This window comes from Ochotona princeps, chromosome 1 (genome assembly GCF_030435755.1).
Source record: "Ochotona princeps isolate mOchPri1 chromosome 1, mOchPri1.hap1, whole genome shotgun sequence".
Taxonomy (NCBI): Eukaryota; Metazoa; Chordata; class Mammalia; order Lagomorpha; family Ochotonidae; genus Ochotona; species Ochotona princeps.
In genome coordinates, this window is record NC_080832.1 from 28249960 (window position 1) to 28271434 (window position 21475).

Genomic DNA, 21475 nt, shown 5'->3' on the forward strand with positions numbered 1-21475 from the left:
TGTGTCTCCCTGCCTTTCAAATAAATTAAAAAAAAAAAAAAGAAGGGATAGAGTTATCAAAACCATTTTAATTTTATGTAGCCATTGGAATCCTGTTTTCCCTTCAGACTTTCAAAGCGTCTTCATTGTAGTACTATAGTATTAATCAAGTGGTTTTTATTTTACTATAATATTATACAGATAAAAGTAGATTTTTTCTAGATTGCAAAGAGAGAGAGATCTAAAGCCATGGATCATTCAAGTACTTACTGCTAACAGGAATGGGCCAGGCCAAAGCCAAGAGCTCAGAATGCCATCCGAGTCAGCTGCCTTGATGCCAGAAGGCCCAAATGTTTAAGCCATTTTCTACAGCCTCCCGGGATGCTCTAACAAAATGGTTGGAAACGGAGGTGCAGGGATTCTGACGAGCACTCTAGTGAGATAATGCATCACAAGCGGTGACCTAACCCTCTGCACCACAACTCAGCCCTAAGTATTTTCAAAACAATATATGCAAAAAGAGAGACAAAGAGGAACAGGCTAAAAGTCTTCTCGTTGATTTTGCACTTCTAGATAAAACCATCTTACCGCTCTATGGTGGCTCTTCAGGAAGAAAAAGGTAAACCTGTGTATTGTGAGCGTCACCATGAGCCAAGTTCAGTAGAGACAGAACCTGGGTTAGAAGACTCCAAGCAAGTAGTGAAGTGGAACCGGCTGCCTGGGCAGGTGAAGTGCTGGATAATATGAAAGCATTTACAGGTTTACTCATTCCTTAGAGACTCTATAACAGCTCCTAGGATATCTATCTTATAATTTTATATTTTATAAAGATAAAATTTTTATATCTGTTATCTATTTTATAATTTTATCTATTTTAATTGTATCTATTTTATAATTTTATATTTTATTTAAAAATAAACTACATACTGCTTGTCTTTCTAATTATACTGTCAATGAATTCAGCACTATTTAGACATGAAAAAAGAAATTGGTTAATTTTATGGAAAATAAATTTTGTTTTCCACTAAACTAAATTTCTAATTTAGAAAATAATGTACTGTAGTTTTCCATCATTCTGCTAACTGGCTGTTGTCCTCCTCTGCGTCACAGTGAAGGGACTTGAACAACCAACCAAAAAACTGTTCTGAAGCTCAAGTTAGGAGCCAATCCTTGCATTTTAATTTTTCCCATGTGTGCTTCTAGGCTTGCCGGATCCCGAACAAGCACCTCTTCTCACTAAATGCAGGAGAACGCGGATGTTTCTGTCTTGGTTTCTCCCACAATGGGCGGATACTGGCAGCAGCCTGCGCCAGCCGCGACGGCTATCCAGTTATATGTGAGCAATGATTCACGTTGTGTGATCCTGTAGTAGTCTGTGTGGCAGACTTTTGGTTTTAAAAAAAGTCTTGAAATCCTAATTTGAGTAATCCCTAGTACTATTACATGAAACAGAATTTCTTCAGATAAAGAGTGTTTTTATAATAATTTTACCCCCTTACAGTTACTACTCAGAAGTGTAACTAATGATCAAATGAGAGCTGCATGTAGTTCTTTTGTTTTTTGGGTTTCGCTTTCTTTCCCATGGAAGCTCATAATTGACATAACTGGAATTAATCAAATATTGCAATAATGGGTTTAAAAAGTACGTAATTATTTGATTATCAGTATGCTAGACATATTTTAAAGATCTACTAAAAACCTACATGTGGGAAAAAATATTTTTAAGAAATATGCGCTAGTGAAGTAGGCTTTTTTGTTTGCTTAGTGAAGAATTGTCATTCTGACTTAAATGATTTAGAATTCTCTGTGATAAACTTGCTGAAAGTGCTAAATAGGGTGGGCATTGCTACCAGCCTCCCATGTGAGGGCCACTTGAAGTACAGGCTCATCTACCTCTGGCTCAGCTTCCTCTTACACGCCTAGGGAAGTAGTAGATGATGGTCCTGGTACTTGGCTCACTGCCACCCACGGGGAGACTGGATGGAGGTCCTGGCTCCTGGCTGCAGTCTTGCCCAGACTAAACTCTTGTGGTCATTTGGAGAGTAAACCAATTGGTGGAAGGTCTCTCTCTCTCTTTCTCTCTTTTTCCCTCTCTCACTCTGTCTTTCACATGTATAAGTAAAAAAAAAAAAAACTTTTTAAAAATACTATACAAATGTAGATAAATCTACTGCCTGCATCTCCAAAAGTAGGAGGGGTATCTATGTTTTTGTAAAATGTGGTTCTTCTATCTAAGTGAAATTCATTTAGGTTGTTAAATGTGCAGTTTAATGTTTTTCACAAATGTAAGTAGGATTTTTTTTAGCCATTCTTTCTTAAAGAAATATGTTTGTCCCTTTCTCTTGTCTATAGTTGCTAACATGTTATTTTTGTTACACTTGGGAGTGTTTTTCTTTTCTCCTTTTTCTTAGATTGGACAATCTCAACTCACCTATTGCCAGCTTTCACAGTTCTTCTGTCAGCTGAGATCTGCTGTTGATCCCTTCCAGGGAATTATGTTTTTTTCAGTGATTCTACTTTCCAATTCTAAAATTTCTGTTTGATCCTGTTTTTTTTTTCAATCATTTCTGTCTCCTTGCTGATACTCTTTATTTTTAATGAGAAATAGTTGTCTTTAATTTTTATAAAAAAAACCTGTTGCTTTAGTGACAGACAAAATGGGAGGCATTTCCATTTGCTGGGTCACTGCCAGGTGCATATGACTGGGACTGGGCCATGAAGCCCAGAGCGAGAAACTCATGCTTCTCTCCCTGTGGGTGGCCCAGACGCAAGTAGTCCAGCATCGCTCACCACTTCCCGAGGTGTGCCCTGGTAGGAAGCTGGATCGGGGTGGAGCCAGGACTGAGCCCAGGCACTCAGCCAGGCACTCACCCATGATGCCATTGCTTGGTCAAACCCCTGCTTCACTGTTGTTCTTTCAATGTTTCTCCAGATTTTTGACTGTAATTATAATAGTAGATCTAGACAGACCAGTGGCTGCCAGGCTTCCTTGATTTCTATATGGACAATTTCTCTCAACTGTTATTTTTTCCAGTTTATGAGCCACATTTTCTTTTTGTCTTTTTCTACATCTCAATTTGTGAAAATTGGGCATTTTATCTAATAGAATTGTGGCGTCTCTGAAAATCAGATTCTCCTTCCTTTCTCCTTGCAACTACCCAGAATTTGTTCTTCTTGCTTTTTGTTCAGTGGCTGCTAAACAAATTCTCCACAGCCTAGTTATTGTTTGAGCTGTGTTAGTCTGCTGACCCTTGCCAGGCAGGCACTGTGTGTGTGTGTGTGTGTGGTGGTTTACTGCCTTCAGGGCTTCAGCAGGCAGTGTGTCCCTCTGCCTTAGCCCAGGCAGGCTGTGTGTGTGTGTGTGTGTGTGTGTGTGTGTGTGGTTTACTGCCTTCAGGGCTTCAGCAGGCAGTGTGCCTCTCTGCCTTAGCCCTGACTTCCTGTTTGTGCAGTGCCTCCTGAGGTCAGCCAGAGTGAGAGGAAAGTCTTCTCATGCTTTTCTTGGATATGCACACAACTCTTCACCTACACATGTGGGGATTCGTATGGATTCCCAGCAATATTTCAGAGTTCATGAAAGCATGCTGTGAACCTCTTTTGCATTTGAGTTTTGTGATGAGCCTTTTCTTAAGAAGCACCACCTTGTGTCACCACTTGAGGGAGCTCTGATGTTAAATGATGCCCGAGTGGTTTCAACATGCATCCCAAGATTAGGGTTGTTTGTATGTTGCATGTACTGAGCCAGGTCAGATAAAGCCAGGCCCAGAGAGTGGAGCCTTTTGTGAGCCACCGGATTGCCAGAGAATGATTAAAGAGTCTGGAAATGGGGCCCTTGGTAGGTAGTGATGCCTGCAAGAGGAAGAGGGAGATTGTTATGCAGCTTCTGTCAGGCTCCTGATTTCCAGTGGTTTTTAGGGCTACTTTAGAGTTTAAGAGAGATGGAATAGGGCAAAGTAAAGCATGGTAAAGCTCAGTCTCCTTACTGAAATTCAGCCATTTTTCTTGAAGAAATACTCCTCATATTGTTACAACTTGGTTTAATTTCCAGAGTTCTGAAAAATGTTGCTGTTTGACAGTTTTTACAAGTACTCTTGTTGCTTCTCTGGGGGTGCACACTTCCCAAAATTCTTATTTTACTGTTTCATCTATGCTGTTCAATGTTTGCAAGGACAGTTTGCTGTTACCTAAGTGGAAGTATAGACTAAAACTTTTTCCTTGGTGTTATTTTTAGAAGACTTAATTGTAGATATAATGTACAGTAATACAGTGTTTTAACTTTTAGACTGAATCACTTAATTCTTCTGTTTGGAATTTTTCTTACAGCATAGTTTTCATCTCTCAATTAAAATTTTAGTTGGAATATTATTTTCAGATAAGCTAGTATCTTATCAATGAAGTGTATAGTGTCATTTATTGATTAAATAATTTTAAAAATTCTGAGACTGCTTTGAGGTGATAAATAATTGGTTAAATATTATATTGTGTATTTTAGGATATTATAAAATTTTTTGTATAACTTCTTGTGTCTAAAGCAAGTGAAAGCTATCCTTATACATTTTAAAATTTTACTTATACCGTGAATGTCTTTTGTTATAATTTTGTGACAGGGTTTTACTTATTCCTAAATTATTATAATTTATTTGTATTTTATTAAAATAAAAATCATCTCTCTGGAAACCTACTAATTTCTGCATTCTTTCATTAGTATACGAAATTCCTTCTGGACGTTTCATGAGAGAGTTGTGTGGCCACCTCAATATCATTTATGATCTTTGCTGGTCCACAGATGATCGCTATATCCTGACTTCTTCATCTGATGGCACTGCCAGGTGTGTACACCCCAGAAGCAGGTACCGTGTGTGCTGTTTGTCTTCACGAAGAGCAGAGGAAATACAAAGTGATGCAAAGGTTCTTATTTTTCAGCCATGTTTTTCAGACCCAGTGAAGGGACTAACATAAACGTGCACTGTGCATACAGACTTACAAAAGAAATAGTAACGAAACATTCCTGTTGAAGCTAGTTCTCATAAATATTTCAATGAAAAAATATCGCAGTTGGTGACAGTTGCTTCACTGTTCAGCTGGGAACCTATTATCATTCTTTAACAAGGTACACGCGAACCTCACTGCTGCATTCTTTCAGCACAGCCTTGTCTGTCTGATGACAGGTAATGGCTCAAGAAAAGTACCTAGCCTTTAACGGAGGCTTGGCTGTGGATTCATGTCTTAAAGCCACCTGAGTTCTCTATTTTCTGCTGAGCAATCCTTTTACTTGCTTTGCTCACCATCTTTTTCTCATTCTTTTGCCAGCAGATCCAAACCTGATCACACATTAGGGTCTCTAAACTAAATCACCCATCTTCTCCCTTTCGTTAAATGTGAAACTTTAGTCATACAAGAATTATTCATATTTCTCTCCAGTTTCATGCATATTTACATCTACCTCTAAACAGGTGTGAAGCTGGACTCTTTTAAGACTATTTTTTGGTCTGTGCTTTTAATCTTAATTCCTTATCGTATAATTCTATTGGATGCACTCTTCCTAACCCTCTAGTCTGTTCGTATCCACATTCTAGTGAATTTTGCCTTTTTCCAGTTCTTCCTGTCTTCTAGACTATCCTGGTTTTTTCTTTCAACACCATTGAGAGTATTCTACACTTAACGTCTTCACTTCAATCCAGTTAAATACGACGTCACTCCCACCATGCTGCTGAGTGTTCTTTCAGCAGTTTCTTGCGGATTTGCCGGCCTCCTGACGAGTCTGTACTCTGCCTTCGCTGAAGTCATTGAATTTTGTCCCATCTTGAAATGTTTTCGATTCAGTGGTTCTCATTAGCAACCTCTTTGGTTTTCTTTCTGTGGATGGCTAGCCATATTCAATTCTCTTTCTCTGGTTGCATTCCCCCTTCATATTCTCCGGAAGCGCTTATTCCCAGGATCCTGTACTTGGTTGTTCTATGCTTGTCTTAGTTTCTGTCACCTCCCCCTGCTTTGAATTTGATTTATGTCTGTCACTTCTATCTGCCACTGTTTTTCTCAGTCTGACTTCCTGTTACCCATTTCATCTCGATGACCACATGTCATCTCAGATTCAAAACTAACTTACTAGCCTTCCCAAAAGTTCTTTTCCTCCTTAGTCCTTTCTTAACTTTTGTTTGTTTTTTGAAGGAATTCTTACCATCCCTGTCTTCCAGGCCAGCAGTTCAGACAGGTGTTCTGCATAGCTCCTCACACCTCTTCCCGGCAGGTGCATCTTGAAGTCCTCCGTTCCAAGAGGCTCCCCGTTCTAACCCACGCCCCTGCTCTCCTCACTGCTTTCAGCAAAACCTCTACCTCAAACCCATTCTGTCTCTTGCTGAAATTGTTGCTACTAAGCACTCCCAGTGTTTTTAGTCTTTAGCTCCGGTGCTTTTGCTGTCTAAAGTTCTCTTTCCCAAATCATCTTCTATAATGTCTTAACTTTCATAATGTCTTGACTGAAAACTTGTTTGAATCAGCCTTGCTGGAATTGGATCTGCTTACCTAGCAAGCAGTACCAGGCATTCCCTAGCTGTCCGCGGATCCTTCTCTTACGCGCATCGCTGTGCTCTCTGTCTTTCAACAGCCTGTCTTCTGTGGCATCTGTTGCACTTACCTAATCTTCTTGTATCCAAATATTCTTCTCCTATCTTTCCTGGCGCACTTATTCTAATTTAAGAAGTACCTTTGATGGAGCTATCATGGGCTTATAGTCCCCATTTACAAGCCAGCTCAGACTTCAACATTTCTTGAATCTGTCTGGGGTTTCCTATGCATAATCATATATTTTCGTATGCTTTAAAACTGATATTAATTTGGACTCAACATCATAAAAATAGAATTCTGAAAGCACTAGCTGAGTGAAGAGAGAAATGTTGTAGTTAAAATAAGAGTAAAATTTTAAAAACCCAAGCTTTTTGAAAGTGGTTGTGAATATGTAATGAATAAGCAGGAATGAAAAGGAAAAGAACTAGACTTGCTGGTGCTCATGAGGGGCAGGGTGTGAATGTCTGCTCGTGTGTTCTCTTCCTGAGCATCACTGTCATACTGTATGTTCTAAAGAGCTGTTTCCCCGGGTGGCTCTCCGCCTCATGAGTTAGCACCACAGGAAGCTGTTTTCCTTAAGTCAGTAGAAGTCTTTTCTGAGTGTAATGCTCTCCATTGAGCCCGCCTGCTCCCTCTGTCATCCCTCTTCGTACGATGTTTAACTCTGATACGTTTTTTATTTCCTAAATCTGGTTTTTTGTTTTTGGTTTTTTTTGGTATGTACATCTAATCTTTACAAATGTGTGTTTGTTTGCTCTCTCTGGTCAGCCTCATTTATCTTCCAACCCATTAATATATTTCTTTTTAAAATCATGGTTTCTACCACTGTTATAGTTGGATAACAAAAGCCATGATTGATACTTACAGAATTTTTGCACAAGAAAATTTCATTTTTATTTATAAAGCACTTTATGCATTTTAATAGGATTGAGCTATTTTGGAGTTATGTTTCATTTCTGCCTATTACATAGTACTTCAGATACCATGAAGGTCTACAACCAAACAGCTGAGTATTTCTTTAACTTGTAAACATCTTAATATTCCCTTCAAATTAGAAATTTTATTGTTTTAGTTAAGAAGATATTTCATATAGTATGCATTCATTGAAAATATTACCATGGGGGCCCGGCGGCATGGCCTAGCAGCTAAAGTACTCGCCTTGAGAGCCCCGGGATCCCATATGGGCGCCGGTTCTAATCCCGGCAGCTCCACTTCCCATCCAGCTCCCTGCTTGTGGCCTGGGAAAGCAGTTGAGGATGGCCCAATGCACTGGGACACTGCACCTGCGTGGGAGACCCGGAAGAGGTTCCCGGCTTCGGATCGGCGCGCACCGGCCCATTGCGGCTCACTTGGGGAGTGAATCATCGGACGGAAGATCTTCCTCTCTGTCTCTCCTCCTCTGTGTATATCTGGCTATAATAAAATAAATAAATCTTTAAAAAAAAAAAAAGAAAAAAAGAAAATATTACCATGGTAAAAATATTTGTGTAATGACACATGTAGTTTATGTTACTTGAAAACATCTTCTTTCACTTCCTCCATTATTAGTTTAGGTTCCTAGTAATTGGCAGTTGCATCTTGTATTTTAAGCAGCTGCTTGAAAAAAACTTAGCAGGATGTTATTCCTGAATGCCAAATGTATTTTTCCTTTATTTATCATTTTGAAAAAGATTTGTTTACTTAGTTTTATGCAGTAATTAGCAAAATTAACATGAATCCCCAGAGCAAAAATTATCTGCTTCTTAATCTAAAAATGTAACGGAATATAAAAAAGAATCCAATGTTTCACACTCAGCACCCATGTCCCATTTTTACACATGACAAGACTATCCATTTAACCCTAAGGGTTTACTCTGTTGTCAATAGTGTGGCAGCAATAATTTTGACATTTTTTAAAAAGATTTATTTATTTTTGTTGGTAAGGCAGCTTAACAGAAGAAGGAGAGACAGAGAGCGAAATCTCCCATCTGCTGGTTCACTCCCTAAGTGGCCACAGCAGCCAGAGTTGAACCAATCTTAAGCCATGAGACTGGAGCTTCTTCCAGGTCTCCTATGCAGGTGCAGAGTCCAAAGACTTTTTGCTGTCCCCCGTTGTTTTCCCAGGCCACAAACAGCGAGCTAGATGAGAAGTGGAAGAGCCAACACATGAACTGGAGCCTGTGTGGGAACCCAGCACATGCAAGGCGAGGATTTAGCCACTAAGCCATCGTGCTGGACCCTTGATTTTTTTAAATTAGGCATTGTTTAGAGGAAAATACAATGAGAAAACATGCTTCCTCGAATTAAAGGGTGCACTTAATGACAAGCACTATGCTGTCTATCACGTTAGCATAATTCTGATTTTTTTTTTACTGAAGAATTCAGTTTGATTTCAGTGTGATGTTCCAATCTGTGGAATCTTCATCATTATTATCTAGACTTTAAAGTTACACATGTGAAAGATAATAAAGTGTCCTGTTCCTTGTAAAAGCAATATATACAGCATGTGGGAAATCACTGTCAAAAATAGGTTAGGTTTGAGGGTAGGTGCTGTAGTGTAACAGGTTAAATGCTGCCTGGGATGCCTGCAGCCCATGTTAGAGTGCCTGGGATCAGGCACTGCCCCTGCTTCTAACCCAGCTCCCTGCCATTGCACAGTCTGGGAGGCAGCCGATGATGTCTTCAGTGCTTAGGTGCCTGCTATCCCACCTGGGAGACTTGGACAGAGTTCCTTGCTCCTAGTTTTGGTCTGGCCCAGCCCCAGACCTGCTACTGCAGGCATCTGACGATGAACCAATAGATGGAAAACCTCTCTCTCCCACTTGCTCTTGCTTTGGCTCTCAAATAAATAAAAATAAATAAATAATTCTTAAGATAGATATGCTTAAGAAACAGATATATCCCAATGTAATTTTTAAAATTTTAGAGTATATACTACAATTACTAAATATGGTGAATAATAAGAAATAGCTTTGTAAAAATTCCCAGCCATCAAATATATGATTAACACGTTTTAAATTTTAAATTTATTTTATTTATTTGAAAGGTGGAGTCACAGAGGGAGGGAGAGGAGAGATTTTTCCATCCGCTGCTTCACTCCTTAAATGGACACAGTGGCCAAAGCTGAACCAGACTGAAGCCAGGAGCTAGGGGCTGCTTCTGAATCCCATGTGCTTGTAAGGGCCCGGAGCACTTGAGCCACCTTGTGCTGCTTTCCCAGGCATATAAGCAGGAAGCTGGAGTAGAAGTAGAGTGGCCAGGGGATTCAAACTTGTGCCGATAACAGGATGCCAACATCACAACAACGGTCTACCCACTATACCACAATGCCAGCCTCTATTGTATTCTTTATTGTCATAAAAAACTTACCGCTGGTCATTGTCTTGCTTTAAGGTGCAGGTGCATTGTGTATATTGATTCTTAGGAAAATTGAGGAAGGGAACTGCTTTCTGCGTTTGAGAAGTAATATGTGCTTTTTATCCTTTGTAGGGTATGGAAAAATGAAATCAACAATACAAATACTTTCAGAGTTTTACCTCATCCTTCGTTTGTCTACACGGCTAAATTTCATCCAGCCACAAGAGAGTTGGTGGTTACAGGATGCTACGATTCTATGATACGAATATGGCAAATTGATACAAGAGAAGATTCTGCCATATTGATTCGACAGTTTGACGCTCACAAGAGCTTTATCAACTCTCTCTGTTTTGATCATGAAGGTGTGTGAAAACATGAATTCCACTGAAAGCTGGTTGCATGAAGAATTACTGGTAGTTGTTTCATTTCATTAGGACAATAACTAAGCTTGAGATGGATCTGAATATTGATGATTGTATATCTTTGGATTTATGCTTATCTTATGCATCATGTGATAAATTTGGCAAAAATTATTTTTATAATTTTAAATTTATTAAATTTCTAACCTTTTGCATTCAGTTCATCCTTGCTGTGACAACCAGATATATATTTTCTTAATGAGCACAAATGTAACCCTCCACTGAATAAATAATTCAAGAAACATTAACTAGACAAATCACTTTTCTTCAAGAGTATAGTCAAGGCTACAAGCAGTAATCCAATCTCATAATGTCCTTTTTGCTCATGTACAATACATATTTCTGTTGTCTATGTGTTAGTTACCGCAAATCAGGGAAAGCATGATATTTATCGTTTTGAGACAATTATTTCATAAAGGACGGTATCCACTTGTATCCTTTGGTTACAATAAGAAATAGTTCATTCTTTTTTTTATTGCTGAATAGTATTCTGAGCATGTTTGTATGTGTATCTTAAATATGACAGTAGGACTTGTTGAAAAATACAAAAACTAAGGCAAAGTTGCAGTTATTTATAGTAATAATAATTTCAAAGATGTATTATTTATATATAAAATAATGTGATGTGTGTGTGTAACTTCTTTTTCAAACTAGGCCATCACATGTACACAGGAGACTGCACAGGGACGATTGTTGCTTGGGATACCTATGTCAAGGTGAACGACTTGCAACATTCAGTGCGCCACTGGGCTGTAAATAAGGTAGATTATGTTTTCTATTTTGTGATTTAATTAAAGAAATTGTGGGGGGAAAAGCCCAACCACATGAGTTTAGGATAGCACAGACATCAGAACATTCTGTTCTCTCTGTTCAAAACATTATCAGGGGCAGGCATTTGGTGTGGTGGGTAAGTGGCTGCAAGGGGTGCCCTCTTCTGATATCCAAGTGCCTGCTTTGAGTGCTGGCCTTGTGCTGTTGATGCCCCCTGGGAAGGCAGCAGATGGAGGCTTCCATCCACAGAAGGGACCCGGAGTGGGTGCTGGGCTCCTGGCTGCTGTGCGATCCAGCGCTGGCTCTTGTGGGCATTGGAGGAGTGAACTGGTAGCTGGAAAAATCTATTTTCTCTTTGTTGATACATTGTCTCTCTCTCTCTCTCAATCTCCATTTTAAATAAAATGAAAATAAGTAAACAAATATATATATATGCATATATTCTTTAGACTTATTTTTATTGGAAAGCCAAATACACAGAGAGGAGGGGAGACAGAGAGGAAGTCTTCTGTCTGTTGATTCACTCCCCAAGTGGTTGCAATGGCTGGAGCTAAGCCAGGCCGAAACCAGAAGCCCGGGAACCTCTTCCAGGTCTCCCACACGGGTGCAGGGTCCCAAGATCTTGAGCCTTCCTCAACTGCTTTCCCAGGCCACAGGCAGGGAACTGGATGGGAAGCGGGGTTGCCAGGATTAGAACTGGCGCCCATATGGGATTCTGGCTTGTGCAAGGCGAGGACTTTAGCCTCTACTGTGCCAGAGCCAATAAGTAAATAAATATATTTTTTAGCTACCGGTTTTTCTCAGTCCCTGAAAAGACAATTACCACTTCTTCTTTGTGACTAACTGGTAATATAATAAATTAAGTAAATTTTTATTTGTTTTTGCTGGGTGTTATCTTTCTTCTTTTGAACTCAGTGTGTACTGTGGCATTCCGGGATCCATTTTATGTCAATAATTCTAACCCCTAGCTTGCATTTTCTGTTACTCATTCCTTTTTCTGCATATAAACAATATGATCCATGCTTTGCCAACGATGTTGTCCTTCAGGTTATGGAATTATCATGGGGCTCTATGATTAAGTCCCAATAATTATTTTATTTGAAATTTGCTAAGTAGGCAGAAGCAAATGGGCAGAGTTTATGGGCAGAGTTTTCTTAAGGTGGTTTGCAATTTTGGTGGCATGTTTTTTAGTTTTTAGTTAAAATGAATCATGAGATGTGAGTTCATTTTATACCTGTTGATGGAGTTTCTACCTAACATGTTGTACTTAGTTCTTCAGTTTTTCCTGTGGATGATGACAACAGTTGCCTTCAGTTTCAGCGGGCTTTGGGCAAATTTACTGAGTCTTTAAAATCTGTTTAATGAATTCTATTTTTACAAATACATTGCTGTCTGTTAGATTAGTCGATGCCTTGGATTCATGTTTGTAACCTAAGTGAGCACACTTTGAAAGGAACTTTCAAATTAGTTACCTGAAGGATTAGCAAGGCTTCAAAAGCCTCAGTGTCAGTCATTTGAGATAGTAAAGCAAAGTCCATTGTTTGCTATCAGAAATCATGTTTCTTTGCTTTAACATATTTGTAACTAAGGGACAGATTTACCTTGTATGTTTTCCACCTAGTCATTACTTGAGACAGAAATGAGTATCTAGGAAGTGAGCTAGGATGCCTATTCAGGACCCAGTGCCTTGTGGCAAACCTGGCTAGAGTGGTGCTACCTTGGTGTAGCCTGCCTGCAGTGTGGGGAAAGCTGTACGTATCTGCCCTTAAGGAGCAAGTATTCGTAAGCTGTTGTGCACACTCCCTGGAACGGGACGCTGGCTCCCCAACAGGGTCTTTTTAATTTGAGCATGAATGTGAAAAATGTGGAGGAAATCGTCAGATACTGCAAACACAAGATCTGCCAGCAAATTGCTCAAATTTATGCCTGACACTTGGTGGGAGTTTTATTTTTGATTTTGCACTTTTGCATCTGTTTCAGTTGCTCAGATCCCCAAGAGTGCTTCCCTAAATTGGTTTGTAGTTCAGCTCACTAAAATCCCCAGCTGTGGTATCAGTGTTTCAGTGTTTCCTGTAACTTTTAAAAGATGCAGCTGTAAAGTGTCAGGTCTTCCCATCAGACAGTGGGAGCTAGGAGTCCTGTTAGGTATCCAGCGTTCTGGACTGATGTCAACTCCCCTGTAAAGAGGCCCCTCTCTGGGTCAGAGGTGGGCACCATGCTTCCCATAGGCCACATAAGGCCCCCGGAATCACTGGATCTGGCCATACCAAGGGAACCAGAGTTGGAACTCCAAATTCAGTAAATCTACAGCAGGCCAATTTTGAATTTGATGATTTTGTCTGGCCCACAAGTGATGTTATAGACATTAAGATAGCCCTTGGCAGAAAAAAAGTTTCTCACCTCTGCCATAGGTAAAGGGAGTGAAGACTAGTAAGGAACCTACAAGGGAGAAGATGGCTAATTCAGAATTCTGCCCACAGATTAAGGCAGATTTTCCACTGACTTTATACGTTAGCCTATACAATTTTACTTTTTCATGATAATTCAAAAAATGACTTTTGATATTTCTTTAGTGCAAATAAGTAAATTTCATTATGTGTATTTAAGACATACAAAATGATCTTATTGAGGTTCTTATGAACAGTAAGATGAGTGTAATGAAATATAGTAATATCCCCATCATATCACATGACTACCCTGTTTTGTTTTTAAGGCAACAATAATTAAAATCTATTAGTTGGGGCAGATCTTAAGGTGGCACGGTGGGTTAAACTACTGCTTGGGGCTCCCGCATTGCATATTGGAGTGCCCATGTCAAGTCCTGGCTACTCTGCTTCTGATCTAGCTCGTGCCTAATGTGCCTGGCAGGTAGTGGGTGATTGCCCAGGTTCTTGACATCTCCCAATCCTGTGAAAAACCCCGAGGGAGTTTCAGCCTGCTGGCTTCTGTCTGGCCCAGCTCTCGCTGTTACGGGCATTTGGGGTGTTATCCAATGATGGAAGATACCTCTCCCTCACTCTCCCTCTGTGATTCTGCCTTTCAAATAAGCAAGTGAATCTCAAAAGGCAAAAACTACCTGTTTGTTTGAATCCCAAATAGATAGCAGTTTTATTTCCTATGGTCTTAATGTTTCAAATTAGATCTCTAGACATGTTCATTCTGCCTTTATACTGTGGCCTACATTTTCCGTTTCCTCTCCCTCCTGTTGTAACCACTGTTGGCCACTGTTAAGTTTTCTTTAGTGAAATATCCATTGAGATCTGTGCTTATATTTCAGTTTTTAAAAGTCAGAGTTTATTTTTCTACTACTGCGTTGTCTGAGGTAGTATGTAGTTTGGGTATTAACCGCCTACAGACTTACTGTTTATAATTTTTCCCCATGTCCTAGAGTCTCTCGCTTTCTGTCTCTCTCTTTGATTGTTTCTTTTGCAGTGCTGCAACTTTTTTACTTCAACGTAGCCTCATTTCTTTATTTTTACTTCTGTGGCCTGAAATTTTGGTGTGATGTCCAATCATCTCCAAGGAAATTTTCCTTTTTGTTCTGTGAGTTTTATAGTACTGGTCTTACATGTGGAGTTTGTATCTATTTGAGTTGATTTTTATGTGTGATGCAAGATTAACTTATGGTTTAATCAATTTGGCAAGTTCCTCTTACAGCAGGCTTGTGAAGGCAGATTCTGTTCAGGTTTTGCATCCTTCCTGACTTCCTTGGTTTAGGGAACACCCTATTGGCCCCAAATGGCTATCAGTCCCCGCCAAAGAAAACCCACCTGAAATTATCATCTAAAAGATTTCAGCATATTTATATTGGAAGAATCACTTCCAACAAGCCAACATTTTATTTTGACTGTATTGTGGGAAAGTAAATAATATATAGGAATACATACAGTTAAACACAGCATTATACAAAAACACAAAAATATATTCCACCAGCATTATTTTCAACCCTAACTAAAGGTTTTGGAATCCTTTTGCTAATAATTTTGAAGCATTCTCTGCAGAAAAAATTGAAAATGACATTTTTTAAAATAGTTGCTTTTATTTGAAAGATAATTGCAGAGGGAGTCACAGGTTCCATCCACTGGTTCACTCCACACACAGCTGTCACGGCCAGGTATGGATGAGGCTGAAATCTGGTGTTCTACATGGATGGTAGAGGCCCAAACACTCGTCTTCCAGGCTGTGAGCAGGGAGCTGAATCAGAAGTGGAGCAGCTGGCACTCAAACTATTGCCCACATTGTTGCTGGCATCACAGGCAGTGTCTTAAACCACTGCACCACAAAATACTCTGAAAACGATATTTTAAATGTTATTTTATACTCTAAAAAAAATGTTAAAATCGACAAATTTCTCAACAGAAGTTTTTTATGTTTTTTTTTTTATCATTTTAGGAAATTAAAGAAACTGAATTTAAAGGAATTCCAATAAGTTACTTGGAGGTTCATCCCAATGGAAAACGTTTATTAATCCATACCAAAGACAGTACTTTAAGGATTATGGATCTCCGAATGTAAGTATATTTTAATTTTAATATGAACATAACTACACATAGAGTAAGTAATGAATTAGTTGTATTTGTAAAGTGCAACAGGAGTTCTCAGCCAGACAATTTTGCTTCCCTGGGATCAGCTGGAAACATCTGGAAATGTTTTCATGTTAGGTCTGGTATGTGATGGATAGAAGAACTCTGATGGGGTATTGCTAAGCATCCTACAGCTCACTGGACAATCCAGCCACAGACTGTTTCCTAGTACAAAAAAATAGACCAGCCCTGAGGCTGGCATGTTGTCCATTGCTTTTTTGTTACTATTATTTTTTATTGATTACATTGTATTATGTGACAGAGTTTCCTAGGCTCTGGGATTCCCCCGACCCCTCCCCATGCCTTCCCCTCATGGTGGATTCCTCCACCTTGTTGCTGTATTACAGTTCAAATTCAGTCAAGATTCTTGCATTGATCCACACCCTCTCTTGCAATGACCATCAGGGTCGCTCCAGAGCCCCCCACCCCAAAACACATGCACGCACGCACGCACACAAATTGGAATAGATAGACAGAGAACAACAAGGAAAGCTGGGAACCAGACAGGAAACGGTCAGCATGGACTCACATATACCATACTAGGTGGGACACAAAGATCAGTTACTCCTCACTAAGGTATTGAAGATTTCTCTGCACACCCCTCCTAAAACTGTTCTGTACTTCAACTGTTAACATTGCTTTTTTATTTTTACAAATAAAAGACAAATTTACCTTCAACAGTGAGGACTATCTTTTTTTTCTTATGTTCCTGGTATATCATAATAATGTATAATGTGCATTTTCCAGTATGCAGGTCCATTGTTCGTGATTTGTTGTCAGGTGAAAAAAAGATCAGCGTATTTAATACCCTGTCTATAAAAGGCTGTTGATGTACTTACCTGATTTATGGGAAGCACTGAACTCCTATTAGTTTTTAGACTTGAGTGAAAAAAGTCTGGAGATGGTATACCCTAGTCACAGATGATCAGGCAATGCATTTTATCTGTTATTTCTTCAGGGATCAGATAGTTCTTGTGTGATTTTTAAAATACGTCAGATGGGCCGAGCGTGGTAGCCTAGTGGCTCAAGTCCTTTACTTGCACACACCAGGATCCCACATGGGTGCCAGTTCTAATCCCAGGAGCCCCGCTTCCCATCCAGCTCCCTGGCTGTGGCCTGGGAAAGCAGTCGAGGACAGTCCAAAGTCTTGGGGAGCCTGAACCTGCATGGGAGACCTGGAAGAAGCTCCTGGTTCAGGCCCGGCGTGATAGCGTAGCGGTTAAGGTCCTCACCTTGAACACACCAGAATCCCATATGGGCACCGGTTCTAATCCAAGCAGCCCTACTTCCCATCCAACTCCCTGCTTGTGGCCTGGGAAAGCAGTCGAGGATAGCCCAGAGCCTTGGGACCCTGAAATCATGTGAGAGACCCAGAAAGAAGTTCCTGGCTCCTCGCCTTGGATTGGCACAGCACTGGCCATTGCAGCCACTTAGGGAGTGAATCATCAGACAGAAGATCTTGCTCTCTGTCTCTCCTCCTCTCTGTACATCTGACTTTCCAATAAAAATAAATGAATCTTTAAAAAAAAAAAAAAGAAAGAAAAAAAGAAAGAAGCTCCTGGCTCCTGGCTTCGGATCAGCTCAGCTCTGGCTGTTGCGGCTACTTAGGGAATGAGTCATCAGCTGGAAGATCTTTCTCTCTGTCTCTCTTCCTCTCTGTATATCTCACTTTCCAAGAAAAATAAGTAAATCTTTTAAAAAATGAAATACATCAGATGGGAGGAAATGCAAGGTTATAAAAATTCTGTCCACTGTTTAGTAACCAACTCAAATGCTACTTCCGTAAGGTAACCTGTCTCCCTGCTTCCCTCTCTCACTCCCCAGCTCATCATTGGTTGCTTTGATCTAAAGCTGCACAGTCCCTGTGGTGTTTTCTAAAGCCACCTTCTGTTTTGCACTGATATATTGCTGCTTCTAAATTAGAGGGGCTTGCCAAGCACTAGGACTGTTCTGCCTTAGAATGGCTCCCTATGAAACATTCCCCAAAGTGATTTGTTGAATGAGAATTTTTTAAACAAGTTTTCTACCTTCTCAGTTTTAAATGGTGAAGATATCTTATATCTGAAAATACCTTTTGTTCCTAGATTAGTAGCAAGGAAATTTGTCGGCGCAGCCAATTACCGGGAGAAGATCCACAGCACCTTGACACCGTGCGGCTCCTTTCTCTTTGCTGGAAGTGAGGACGGGGTGGTGTATGTGTGGAACCCCGAAACAGGTAAATTGTCACCGTTCTTCAGAAATGTTTTTTTAAGAGGAATAATGGTTTGAGGAGGTATGAAAACTGCCATTGATGGAATAAATTTCAAGGAAATCCATTTTAGAGTTTTCAGCTATATTTTGTAATATTGAGAAGCTTTCCATGGAATTCTCCTGTAGTCTAAACGTGAGTTAAACTCCGTTTCTCATATTTTAATCCTCTTATGCATGTGTAATTTCACATTAATATTCAAAATTGATGATTTTTTTTCATTGGTGAGATATTGCTGATCTTAGAAAAGTATTTAATGAAGACTGTACTGCAGAATGAAAAATGTTATAAGCCACCTTTGGAATGTGACAGGATAGACAAGTGGTTGAACATCTACGTGATATTTTAATTAGTTACAGAAACATCCCTATGAAAGTGTTTAGTGTCTGCTGCTCAAGTAGCAACTTACCAGAGTTACTGTAACTCACTTTTCTACCAATAAAATTAACTGTTAGGATAGAAAGTCCACTTTTGCCTCATCTTTGCCTTTCAAAGAAAAGCTAAAACTACATGAACATTTTTAAACAAGAAATTGAAGATTTATGAAATGTACTTTGAAATTTCTTCAGGAGCACTGTTTGATTTCACCTCACTTACTCTTGGTTTTGTACTTGGGATGTTTTGACCAGCCAGCTCACTTAGGGTTTTCCCGTCTACTGCATTGTGTTTGGGTTTTAAGTCAATTTGTTTACTTATTTGAAAGATAGGTGTAGAGAGAGATGGCCCAACTGCTGGGTACCTCTTCCAAATGCCCGCAACAGCTGGCTTGGCCAGGCCACATGTAATGCCCGCCGGTCTTCCAAAAGGGTGGCAGAGAGTTGTGCCAACATTGCAGGCACATCAACAGGAAGCTGAATCTGAAGTGGAAAGGGCACTGCACCGTAGGCCCTCCGGTATGGGAGGTGAGTCTCTCAGCAGCAGTTGAACCCGCTGCACCGTAATGCCTGCCCCTGAGCTGTGTTTGGATACTTTCACATCAGCTCAGCAACAAGAAATGCCACTTTTGTCCTTCAGTAAATCAGTGTAGGTTCTTCACTGTTTTTGCTTCTGACACATTTCTCTGACATCCCATAAGCAGCTGCTTCAGCCATGTTTTAGCTTTACTTCTGGGTGTCTTTTAAGCATGTGATACGTCAGACAGCCTCTGGAAGTTAAAAAAAGGAAAATCACCAAATACCCCCCTCCTTCAGAGTTCCTTCTTTTCAAGTTCTGTGATTCCTCGCCTAATTCTGCTCAAAGTTTTTGCTAGCTAGAGCTTGCCTGGCTCTGCCATATCTCAGCCAACTCATCTCTCGGCTTCCTTCAGAAGCTGTTCCTTGTTTTCTGCCTTGATGCCCTCATTGAGAGTTAAGACTCAGGTGGACTATGTCAGCCAGTGGATTCTAGAGAGACTTCCTCATGCTTGGACTGGCAAGATTAGCAGTAATTCAGAACTGTTGAACTGTCGAAACCTCTTGAGCGCGACCCTCAGAGCAGGCTCCACATTGGGGACCTGGGATGGTTGGAAGGCTGGGTGTGGCTTCTCCCCTTATCTTCTCCTTCCCCCAGATACAGAAAGGAAAAAAAGGAAAAAAAGAGAATTTGGAAATGGTGAGCTCACCCACCTTTCTATAGCCCTTGACCCTTTTCACCCGAATCAACTGTGTAAAAATCATCAAAAATAAAAATAATTTTAAAAAAGGCATAATGGGATGTGTTGTAACTGTGTAATAGGGCCTGTCATATCTGGATGTGAAGATACAGTGCACTGTACATCTCTACACTCAGATCCAAGAAGGACTGTACATCTCTACACTCAGATCCAGTCTCGACAATAGGATGCTGGACTGTCTGCCATTGTCCATACCTATAATGTCAGGACACAGTTAGATAGCAGCGTGATGGACTTAGGACTGTTCATAAAGGACTGTATTATTGTAATAATATGGAGGGACCCAGAGGGGCAAAGGATTTGGGGAAGGGAAATCCCAGAGCCTATGAAACTAAGTCATAAAATTAAATTGCATTAAATTAAATAAATAAATAAATCACACAGGAGGAGGCGGGTCCGCCAGTTGCAGAAAAATAGGTATTTAGTTGAGTTGCACTAGAATATTTAGAAGTATTTAAGGCTTGCGTGTAAATGTGAGCTTCATTGTTACTGTAATATTCTCTACTAAATTGCAGCATAGTGTTGTAATGAAAGCTATCTGACACAATACACATTTTGAATCTCCTTTCTCATTTAGGAGAACAAGTGGCAGTGTATTCTGACCTGCCATTCAAGGCACCAATTCGAGACATTTCATACCATCCTTTTGAAAATATGGTTGCTTTTTGTGCATTTGGGCAGAATGAGCCAATTCTTCTGTATATTTATGATTTCCATGGTAAGTCTACAGCTTGAAAAGTAAAGAATATTCAGAGTAAAATGTATGTGTATATTCAACGAAAGGCCATTAGTTCTATAAATCTATCAATTTTTGTATTAACAAAGCTCTCTTGAATATACAGTAAGGCTCAAATAGAGCAAACTGACTATATTATTATAGTTAGGGTATAGCATTTTATTATTTCATAATGCTAATTACATTGGGATGTAACTTTCAGCCAATGGGACAATAATGTTTGTGGTATTGGAATCACAGAAAGGTAAGCGTTACTTTCTTTACATATCCATTTAAATGGATAACAATCACCTAAAATTATTTGGTAATATATTAACTAAATTTAAAACATATTTTTTTTTCTTTTTTCTTTTTTTTTTTTTTAAAGATTTGTTTTATTTTTATTACAAAGTCAGATATACTGAGAGGAGGAGAGATAGAGAGGAAGTGGAGCTGCCGGGATTAGAACCAGCGGCCATATGGGATCAAGGCAAGGACCTGAGCCACTAGGCCACGCTGCCGAGCCCTAAAACATGTTTTTTTAAGATTTATTTATTTTTATTGGAAAGGCGGATATACAGAGAGGAGGAGAGACAGAGAGGAAGATCTTCCGTCCGATGGTTCACTCCTGAAGCAACCACAACAGCTGGAGCTGAACCAGTCCGAAGCCAAGAGCCAGGAGCTCTTCTGGGTGTCCCACGTGGGTGCAGGGTCCCAAGGCCTTGGGCTGTCCTCGACTGCTATGCTATCATGCTGGGCCCAATTTAAAATATTTTTGAGCCCAGCGCAGTAGCTTAGCAGCTAAGGTCCTCACCTTGCACACGTCAGCATCCCGTATGGGCGCCGGTTCTAATCCTGGCAGCCCCACTTCCCATCCAGCTCCCTGCTTGTGGCCTGGGAATGCAGTCAAAAATGGCCAAAAGCCTTGGCACCCTGTACCTGTATGGGAGACCCAAGGAGGCTCCTGGCTCCTGGCTTCGGATCAGTGCAGGTCCGACCATTGCGGCCGCTTGGAGAGTGAATCATTGGATGGAAGATCTTTCTCTCAGTCTCCCTTTCTGTATATATGGCTTTCCAATAAGAAAATAAATATTTTAAATATATATACACATATTTACAAACTAGATAATTGAAATTTTTAATGTTTTAAGTCTTAAGTCACCTAGATAATTTCTTGTTCTGTTTTTCTGTTTTACAAAAGTGCTTAGT

The 21475-nt window shown here is 40.0% G+C and overlaps 1 protein-coding gene across 1 annotated transcript in view; it reads left to right on the forward strand.

Annotated features, from left to right (window-relative positions):
- AHI1 (Abelson helper integration site 1) overlaps positions 1-21475 on the forward strand; it is a 193350-nt gene that overhangs the window by 39911 nt on the left and 131964 nt on the right. The window contains exons 10-17 of the mRNA XM_012927595.2: positions 553-705; positions 1183-1315; positions 4685-4808; positions 10012-10241; positions 10953-11059; positions 15462-15580; positions 17737-17867; positions 20129-20269. Coding sequence (XP_012783049.2) covers positions 553-705; positions 1183-1315; positions 4685-4808; positions 10012-10241; positions 10953-11059; positions 15462-15580; positions 17737-17867; positions 20129-20269 — 1138 coding nt within the window. The remainder of the gene's footprint in view (positions 1-552; positions 706-1182; positions 1316-4684; positions 4809-10011; positions 10242-10952; positions 11060-15461; positions 15581-17736; positions 17868-20128; positions 20270-21475) is intronic.